A 10,647-nucleotide genomic window follows, 5' to 3' on the forward strand; every position below is an offset into this window, starting at 1 on the left:
ATCACATCGGTAAGTTTGTTGTTGTTGTTGTTATGTGTCCTGACTTTGTGAAACATCTGCTCATCCACACGCGGACACGTGTGATGTGTTAGTCACGCAGCGATCACTTCCCTACGACCACATCAGGTTCCTCAGAAGAGGATTTCAAAATGACTCAGTTCACTTTGAGCCTTGCCGTTTCTTTGGAAATCAGATGTGCTTGTTTTCTGCATTAGTCTGCTTTATTATCGGTGCTGTGTCCCAATGATTTATTATTTTCGTCTGCCGTTGATTCTCTAAATGGAGCAAGATTTTTAAACGGGCCTGAGAGTTGAACACACCACTGCTTGACAAAAATACGATCTTGTTGCATTTGCTTGTGTTTTTGAGGTCATAATGTAACTAGAAAAGCACTCATTTCCTGACATTTCATCCAAATCCGTGCGTGAGTTTTCGAGTCGTGTTGCTAACGATCAGACAGACAAACAAACAAACTCCAGCGAAAACATGACCTCCTTGGCGGAGGTAAAAATAACATGTAGAGACGTAGACGTGGTGCCGTGAAAGGGCTTCCAATGACTTCATTGTAGTCCAGAGCATTTGCATGAATATGTCAGTGCACACATCTCACGTCCCTGTGTTTGGAGACAGAGAAGTGATTCACTCCGGTCGAGCGAGCAAAGCAAAAACCACAGAATCTTTGAAACGTCACATACAGCAGAGGAGGAGGATCATGTGAAAGTGATTTGTTTTGTTGTGGAGAGAAAAAAAAAATCTATTTCACTCCAACTGGAGCCCTCATCGTTGGTCCAAGGACAGACTCGTAAACCTTTCCTAAATATACGTTAGATGACATAATCACAGGCAGTATTGGGGGAAATGGCTGTGTGTTTATTTAGGTGTGTCTGCGCAAACCCACAAATTCCAAGCATCAATTTTCCTCTGGAAAACCAAAACCAAGCTTGAAGCATGTGTGTGTGTGTATGTGTGTTCTTGTACTTGTGGTATACTGAGGACCAGTGAGGGTTTTTAACCAACAAAGTGAGGTCATTTTTACGGAGTGAGGACATTTTGGCCAGTCCTCACTTTGTTTTCAATGAATTCACTTCCTTAGGTTGCTATAACATGCTATACTCAATTTGTAAAAAAAAAATTTTGGACGACATAGTGTAGTATGACTTTTTTGTCAAATTTTGGACCAAAAATGTTTGGTCAATTTTTTTTTGAAATTTTGTTCAACATAGTATAGTATGACGTTTTTGTCAAATTTTGGACCAAAAATTTTTGGTCAATTTTTTTTTTAAATTTTGGTCTACATAGTTTAGTATGACGTTTTTGTCAAATTTTGGACCAAAAATTTTTGGTCAATTTTTTTTTGAAATTTTGTTCAACATAGTATAGTATGATGTGTTTGTCAAATTTTGGACCGAAAAATTTTGGTCATTTTTTTTTTGAAATTTTGGTCAACATAGTTTAGTATGACGTTTTTGTCAAATTTTGGGCCAAAAGTTTTTGGTCAATTTTTTTTTGAAATTTTGTTCAACATAGTATAGTATGATGTTTTTGTCAAATTTTGGACCGAAAAATTTTGGTCCATTTTTTTTTGAAATTTTGGTCAACATAGTTTAGTATGACGTTTTTGTCAAATTTTGGGCCAAAAATTTTTGGTCAATTTTTTTTTGAAATTTTGGTCTACATAGTTTAGTATGACGTTTTTGTCAAATTTTGGACCAAAAATTTTTGGTCAATTTTTTTTTGAAATTTTGTTCAACATAGTATAGTATGACGTTTTTGTCAAATTTTGGACCAAACATTTTTGGTCAATTTTTTTTTGAAATTTTGTTCAACATAGTATAGTATGACGTTTTTGTCAAATTTTGGACCAAACATTTTTGGTCAATTTTTTTTTGAAATTTTGTTCAACATAGTATAGTATGATGTTTTTGTCAAATTTTGGACCGAAAAATTTTGGTCCATTTTTTTTTGAAATTTTGGTCAACATAGTTTAGTATGATGTTTTTGTCAAATTTTGGACCAAAAATTTTTGGTCAATTTGTTTTTGAAATTTTGGTCAACATAGTATAGTATGATGTTTTTGTCAAATTTTGGACCAAACATTTTTGGTCAATTTTTTTGGAAATTTTGGTCAACATAGTATAGTATGACGTTTTTGTCAAATTTTGGACCAAAAAATGTTGGTCCAATTTTTTTTGAAATTTTGGTCAACATAGTATAGTATGACGTTTTTGTCAAATTTTGGACCAAAAATTTTTGGTCATTTTGTTTTTGAAATTTTGGTCAACATAGTATAGTATGATGTTTTTGTCAAATTTTGGACCAAACATTTTTGGTCAATTTTTTTGGAAATTTTGGTCAACATAGTATAGTATGACGTTTTTGTCAAATTTTGGACCAAAAAATGTTGGTCCAATTTTTTTTGAAATTTTGGTCAACATAGTATAGTATGACGTTTTTGTCAAATTTTGGACCAAAAATTTTTGGTCATTTTGTTTTTGAAATTTTGGTCAACATAGTATAGTATGATGTTTTTGTCAAATTTTGGACCAAACATTTTTGGTCAATTTTTTTGGAAATTTTGGTCAACATAGTATAGTATGACGTTTTTGTCAAATTTTGGACCAAAAAATGTTGGTCAAATTTTTTTTGAAATTTTGGTCAACATAGTATAGTATGACGTTTTTGTCAAAATTTGAACCAAAAATTTTTGGTCATTTTTTTTTGAAATTTTGGACAACATTTTTGGACCAAAAAAATCAATTTTGGACCAAAAAAAAAATCTAAAAAGTTTTCCAGCTCTTTTTGCTCTGGGGCTCCACCTGCAGACCGTTTTATGGTACTGCACCCAGTAGTTCTTTGTAGATGTCATTCATGAAGTAGATATTTGTAATTGTGTTGATTTATAAAGTGGAAATGCTGGTCCTCACTTTCTCAGCAACCCAGTCCTCAGTATGCAGCAAGTACACGAATGTGTGTGTGTGTGTGTGAGACGTGTGGCTGAAAATGTGACTTTCTGAAAATACATCCATTCACTTTGACTCTGAAGCTTTTATAGTATTGTTAGGGACTGGAACAGCGTTGATGTTTGTGAAAGGAGGGCTTTATGACTCAGTCAGTACACATCCGAACAAACAAGGAGCAGGAAAGTGCAGGAGAGAGTTCTGGGTCAGTGGATTCCACAGATGTGATGTGTGTTTCTTTGTGTCGTCGTATCGTCTCCTTCACTTTGCTGCAGTCGGAGGAAGCTTTCGAAACAGTTGAGCTTTAATAATAACAAGCGTTGCTCAACATACAAAAGAAATGTGTTTGTGTTAGGAATCAGGAAGTGTGTATGTATGTATGCATGTGCCTGCTTCTTCACCAGACTGTCCGTAATAATCGCCCTGTTTGGGCCTCTGATTCATGACTGGGTTATTTGTCTTATCTGCACTGTATCATTAAGAATGTTCATATCCTCTCATGACCCACAGCTGAGGACGGACACTTGTCTCTGTCTCTGTCGCTGCCGTAGTCGAGTTCCAGTTGTTGTTTTCTATGGAATCACCACAGATTTCGTTGCATTAGCACGACACAAACAGCCCAGGCGTGGGACGCTCGTGCGACACGAACGCTTGTGTCAGCGCTGACCCGAGCACAGTGAGACACAGTGAGACACAGATGTGTCTGTGCTGCTGGACATAGTTGTTGTAGGCAGGAGATTGTTTGAAGCCTATGGACGTAGGTCTGAGCTACAGACGTAGCCTTTGTAGCAGCTAAAGCGCTGTGTTTGAGTGCATACGAGTTGAATCAATGGTTAGGTCGTCAAAGAGTGTGTGGTAAAACACCACCACAGAGCATTTCAGCTGCTTTTTTCCATGACTACTTTTAAACGTACAGTATATGCACAGGGTATACAAGTCTGCAGTACTAAAGACTGTCTTATATCCCAAGAAGTACTCTTTTGAAGTACTTTTTAGGAACAAAAACAAAAGAAAAAACACTCTGCTTTTGTGACTTCTGCACAATTATTGCAACTTCACATCACGACTAAAAATGTGATATGAAATTAATCATAACTTTGACTCAACGACACATGTTTAAAGCCTGAATATGTGACCTATAACCACACACCCCCAGGATGTCCATATAAGGAGTTGTGCATTATTCCCACGGTGCACCTGCGGAAAATAATACACAACTCCAATGGTTAAAACCTTTAGCTCTATTGTAAATGTGTAATATATCTGCTTAAACCTATTTAAATCTTTGACTGTCAAACTATGTGGTTATTTATTTATTTAGTCCATGTTATAGTAGAGTATATTATAGTTGTTGCAATACAAGAAAAAGAAAAGAGAGAAGTACATAGAAGTGTATAGAGCTGTGTATAATAACTCGTCTTTTCACTGTCAGTTGATTGTTGGATAAAGAACATTCAGAAAATACAAAATGAGGCAGCTTCATCCTTAAAAAGACACATTATCCCTTTACTGTAATGCTCTTTAAGGAAAACGTGACTGTCAGCTGACTGATATATGACGGTTCTTCAGTAATAATTTGTCTGCACCACAAAAAGGAATAATTTCGATTTTAAGAAACACACGCACACTTTGTTTGACTTTAACTGTTATAATATCATGTTTTCCCTCTGTGTCTCTCACACAGACCAGGTTCTGGAGAAGGCCATGCACAAGTGTGTCCTGAAGCCTCTGAAGACCATGATCGAGGTCGTTCTCCATGACTTCCAGGTCAGGAATGGTTTTATCTCATCACTGCTATTATTACATCAGATCAGGGAGGCGGAGGTGGTTTTTGCCAGAAACTAAACCGAACTAAACGTCTAATAATCGCACACGCAAGCTTTGTTTGCATAAAACAGATTTTCCGTGTTAAGTTGTTGACCTTCAGTAGCTGACAATGGAGTTGGATGTGAAAATCTGAAGGTTAGACGCGTTCCCACATGCCTCAGGTTAACATCGGTGGCTTCCTGCCACCATCGCTGAAGCAGCGAGGAGTGAGCTGTTGTTATTTGCACAGGAATGCAGTCTGCTAATATTAACACAGAGTCGTAGACTCCAGCAGAAACTCAACAAAAAAGCACCTCACCAAGACTACTGAGGATCCTAAACACCAAAGACAGGAAATAATACGTTTGAGGTGACTGGTGGATCATCATTTTCTTCTTAATCGCTGATTTTCTTTGGTTCTTTGGTGCAAAACAAAAACTACAGCTTCCACTTAGACAAAGTATACACGCACATTGATCATTAATTAAGAAAAAAAACTTCCAATTACTGCATTTAACCCATCCGTGAGTTAGTGAACACACACAGTGAGGTGAAGTACACGCTAACCCGGAGCAGTGAGCTGCCTCGGGGAGCAGTGAGGGGGTTAGGTGCCTTGCTCTACAGCCGCTTGAAGCCCTAACCACTAGGCCACAGCTGCCCCATCATACAGTGTATATCAGATCATAGCCTCAGATATCATATCATTCACTGAAGCTGCCATAGATGTTAGATAGAGAGGTGTTTTTGTGCCTGCAGGCACTGATGTTTTCAATGAGAGCGAGGCTCTGTGGCTCAAACAGGTTCCAGGTGACTGAGTCAGCACTGACTGAGTCAGCGACCACAGAGAAACTCCTCAGACATCACATTTAATGAGCGTTTAGCAATAAGAGTGAACAATAGCACTTTAAAGCTGTGAAGTTACAGATGTGATTTATTGAAACAGCAGAGTTGATCCTTTATCTCTGGTTGTGTTGTTTTCCCTCTCTCTCTCTCTCCCTCTCTCTCAGGTGAGGAGTGGAGCTTGGCAGCAGCTCAGAGACAACCTGGCCTTGGCGAAGACGAAGAGGCCGCAGGAGCTGGGGGTGGATCGGGCTCTTCCTCCCGACTCTGTGGCCGTGGAGAAGATCCGCCTCAAGTTCCTGAAAATGAGTATGATGTACTCTCCAGAGAAGAAGGTGTCTCTGCTGCTGCGTGTGTGCAAGCTCATCTACACCATCATGCAGGATAACTCAGGTACGGTGTGAGACTGAAACCTCGTTCACAGTGTGGTCTGTTCTTCATAATCTGACTGTAAATAGTCTGTAAACGAGTCAGAACCTGACCAGCACACACACACACACACACCCTGAGTGCCTCACTGCTTCCTTCCAGGGAGGATGTACGGTGCAGACGACTTCCTGCCAGTGTTGACTTACGTGTTGGCTCAGTGTGACATGCCTCAGCTGGACACGGAGATCGAGTACATGATGGAGCTGCTGGACCCTTCTCTGCTTCAAGGAGAGGGTAGGTGGTGGAGATTCAGTTTAAGTGATCCATGTACACTTTATATACTGTCCTGTACTCCTTTGTTTCTTTGACATGGACACTGTCACCCTGTCACTGAAAAACATGGCTGCCAGTGTGGACACAAGGAAAGACAGGGTTTAGCCACATGATAGGCTGTCTCATAGTAAAGACAAAGCACAAAGCATATTCTTAGAATATCATAGACGTGAGAGTCACGTGGCGTGATGCTAGAGACAATCTTTATCTTTGTTCTTTAACGGACAATTCCTGGGCAAAGTAATGTACTTTTGGCCTCATGTTATTGAATATTTTGCTCATATTAGCAGATACACACACACACATTGTACAATCGTTCCAGACTGCATGACTGGACAGTAGAGCTGAAACGATTAATCGATTACTAAATTAATCGTCAACTATTTTGATAATCAATAATCAGTTTGAAGCTTTTTTCATGATTAAAACCAGATTTCTGATTGTTTTAGCTTCTTATATGTGACTATTTTCTTTGTTTCTTTGCTCCACATAAACAATGAAATCATTAAAACTGAATCATTTTTGTTTGTGGACAAAACAAGACATTTTAAAACATCATAATTTCCAGGTTTGACAAACATTGATTAACATTTAATCCAGACAAGTCATAAGAATGGTCTTTAAGCACCAGAGTACTTTAGTCTTTGTGCTGTTAGCTGTGAGGTTATCGTCCATCAGCGTGTTTATTTCCTCACAGTATTGACTTTCATTGATGTCTGCTCCACCGCTGTTGTTGGATGTATTGAAATACAGTCAAATGGACCTAGAACCAACCTCCAACAGCCCTGTGGAGCCCCGCTGATCAGGGTAAGACTGGGAGAGCGGTCGCTACCAAGACTGCTGACAGTTGTCAGGGAGGCTGCACTTTAATGTGTTTTAAAACCAGTTTAAAGACGTACTGTAAATAACGGTAGTTGTAAGAAAAAGAATTGAATGAAACCTGTGTGGGTTTTGTTTTGTACATTCTTATGATAATATGTACACTTCTGGAGCAATAGTATAGAGTGGAATAGAATAGAAGGGAATCAAGATTGCAGCTCGTGGAACTCGATGCTATAAAGAAGAATGTAAACAGAAGGAAATTAAAATGTATAAATAAGAGTTAAAGACTGAGAGTGAGACTCTGGAGCGGTGCCGTGTGCACACTGGAATCTGTGCACTTCAAAGCTTCCCTGTCATTCGTCTCCTGAGCTCGTGTGAATCGAGTCGTGGTTTTCCAGGAAGCTTCAGTGAGTCATTGGTCTCCACACAGAGATGGGAAGGAAAGCCCTTCTGCGAGTGGAAGGAAATTCCACTCTGTGTTTGATGCGAAAGCGACACGCTCAGAGCTAAAGCAGAACCTTCTCAGAGTCTGGTATGTTAGCTCCAGTGGAACGTGGTTCACCTCCTGTCAACTTAATAAATACCTGAAACAACAAATCTCTTATCTGTTTATAGAAAACGGTGATTCCTTTTTTCTATCCGTGTCACTTGCTTTCACGTGTCGCTCATCCTTCTTCTACCGCTCCTTTCTCCCTCAGGAGGATACTACCTGACCAGCTCCTACGGAGCCATGGCGCTCATCAAGAACTTCCAGGAGGAGCAGGCGGCCCGAGTGCTGAGCTCTGAGACCAGGAACACTCTCCACCAGTGGCACTGCAGACGCACCGCGCAGCGTTCAGCGCCCTCTGTGGATGACTTTCAGGTATCACGCCTGACTTGAGCCCACCTTGAACATTCAGGCAGTGAGTCAAAGTCGCACCAGTAACAATGCACACAGCGTCAGACAGTTGCATGTCAGGCACATACTAAAGTTTATTTTTGAGTACAAAGCTCCCTCTTGTGGAGCATATTCCAACTGCACGACTGGACAGTAGAGCTGAAACGATTAATCGATTATTAATCGATTTAATAAATTAATCGTCAACTATTTTGATAATGGATAATCGGTTTGAAGCTTTTTTCATGATTAAAACAAGATTTCTGATAGTTTTAGCTTCTTAAAGGGACACTGTGTAGTATTTATGGGTTTATATGACCCAAAATCCACTTTTGTATACATATTATGTGCTCCTGCATTGTCTAGTCGCTGTATAATAGTTTTTGTTTCATTTTCGTAGTGTTTCAAAAAGTCATATAAAATAACATGGTCGCGGGAATATCTTCTTGGTTTCTTTGCTCCACATAAACAAAGAAATCCTTAAAACTGAATCATTTTGGTTTGTGAACAAAACAAGACATTAGAAAACATCATCATTTCCTGGTTTGACAAATATTGATTAACATTTTTTCACATTTTATGAACTAAACGATTCATCGATTCATCGATTCATCGAGAAAATAATCGACAGATTCATCGATTACCAAAATGATCGTTAGTTGCAGCTCTACTGGACAGTAACCGTCCGTCTTGTAACACGGGTCATGTCGCGTCTCTTCACAGAACTATCTCCGCGTAGCTCTGCAGGACGTCGACACGGGAGGCTGCACGGCCAAAACCTTGCTGGTGCAGCCGTACACCACCACAGAAGAGGTCTGCTCCCTCTGCATGTACAAGTTCACCATCCCCGACCCGGAGAACTATGCACTGTTCCTGGTGACGGAGGACACCAGCCAGCAGCTGGCTCCAGACACGCATCCTCAGAGCATCAAAGCCAAGCTCCACAGCAAGGCCCGAGCAAAGGGCTTTAACTTTGTCTACAAGAGGAAGCCTCACTGTGACCTCCCTGCTCCTGCTGCCGTCACACTCAGTGGAAACTGCCATTTCAAGGACGTCAGAAACACAAACCTACATCATAGCTGTGTTTGATACTGAGACGTTTGAAATCAATCCCATATCAATGCGATACAGGCCAGTAAATATCAACCGATATCAATACTCTGTCCGTGGGTTGTTTAGGTCTTTAACGCAGAGGAATTCTTCTATTTTAATTATAACCCCTTTCTAAACACAACAAACTAAACTATGACTTACTCACAATAATCCACCAATCCAAAATATATTAGAGAATCCAAACATGCAAACATGAAATCTGCACACGATTATGACAACACAGTAAAACAACAGCACTATAAATCTAAGGGAAAAAACTTTATTTAGAAACCGTTCTATATTAATAAGATAATTAACACAATTATTACTTTCAAAATGTAAGTAACTAGTAATATGTAACAAAGTAACTTGTCCAACACTGTCTGTGAACTCTGAATGCAGAAAAGTAAAAGTAAAGTCATTAAAGTAGCACGTTTTATTGAGCTCCATGTATTATTTGAATATTTGAATAAATAAGTACAAGGATAAGTAACATAGCCCGGCTTAATCCCTTATCCTAGTTTCATGCAACAGGCCCCGGTCGTCACCGATGAGTTAAATGTCATCATAAAGCGTGTCATTTAGTCATAAGTCATATATTCAGAACTCAGACCTCCAGCTTCACCTTCATCTCAGGTCAACAACATGAAAAACACTGTTTTCCTGTGTGTGATGAGGTCGGATCATGTGATGAGCTGAAAGAGTTGGACTGTGTGTTGAGATGGTTTTTCGGCATGTGATGGTTTAAGTTGTTGAAGGTCTTTGGTATGTTGGACATGTATGCAGGGTTCCTACGCAGCACAGAAAAGTATGGAATTTGATTTGAGTCATTTCCAGGTCTGGATAAGTATGGAAAAAAGTAGGGAAAAATGTTTGTGTTGTTTCCAGACTATTATCTCACTTTGTAAAATTAAATATATTAATATATACAAATCAAGACAAGTTACTAACGCAGCATAGCCGACCTGCAGCTAGTCGCCTATTGTCGACAGTGTCATGGGTCGATGCTAGTTTTTCCCTGGGCTAGCTTCATGAAGAATGAGTGAAGGATTTTAAAACCATTTATTCACATAATAAGCATCTAACAATTGGTATTCACATGTTTAATATTGACTGAAAAATCCTCCCGAGAAGTCTGGAAATTTGAGTCTGGAAAAGTATGGAATTTTGAAATGGAAAATGTGCAGGAACTCTGTGTATAAGTCATGTAAAAGGTCAGAGAGTAACGTATTTTATTTCACTAACATTTTGCCCTAACTGCTGTTATTTGACGTGTTATTTGATTTGAACACACCGTTTGCTTTCAACATCAAATGAGAACTCCATTAATTTAAAATGTAAAATGTGCTATATATGAGAGTTCTAATAAATATTTTTTATTTTGTTTTTTTGTTGTTGCAATTGCTGGTCAATTGTAGCCTTTTATTTTTGTGTAGAGATATTTTTATACTCAAATGTTCTTCTTTTTTTCATATTCTGATATAATTATATTTCTGTACTGGACTCATATTTAATATAACGTTGTTTCTATTGTTGGTTAAAGCTCCGTGC

At 38.9% G+C, this 10,647-nt stretch overlaps 1 protein-coding gene across 1 annotated transcript in view; it reads left to right on the forward strand.

Moving 5' to 3' along the window:
- The window catches only part of LOC310943982 (ras and Rab interactor 2-like), a gene marked incomplete at its 5' end in the record, with an annotated part of 14,399 nt that extends 3,863 nt beyond the window's left edge, over nucleotides 1–10,536 (forward strand). Inside the window, 6 exons of the mRNA XM_083909678.1 lie at nucleotides 1–9; nucleotides 4,642–4,724; nucleotides 5,771–5,996; nucleotides 6,135–6,266; nucleotides 7,826–7,989; nucleotides 8,728–10,536. The exon at nucleotides 1–9 is cut by the window's left edge and continues 1,255 nt beyond it. Coding sequence (XP_083765804.1) covers nucleotides 1–9; nucleotides 4,642–4,724; nucleotides 5,771–5,996; nucleotides 6,135–6,266; nucleotides 7,826–7,989; nucleotides 8,728–9,093 — 980 coding nt within the window. The 3' untranslated portion in view covers nucleotides 9,094–10,536. The remainder of the gene's footprint in view (nucleotides 10–4,641; nucleotides 4,725–5,770; nucleotides 5,997–6,134; nucleotides 6,267–7,825; nucleotides 7,990–8,727) is intronic.
- Between the last annotated feature and the right edge of the window lie 111 nt (nucleotides 10,537–10,647).

Source organism: Microchirus variegatus, assembly GCF_963457635.1.
Source record: "Microchirus variegatus genome assembly, chromosome: 23".
In the NCBI taxonomy this organism is placed as follows: Eukaryota; Metazoa; Chordata; class Actinopteri; order Pleuronectiformes; family Soleidae; genus Microchirus; species Microchirus variegatus.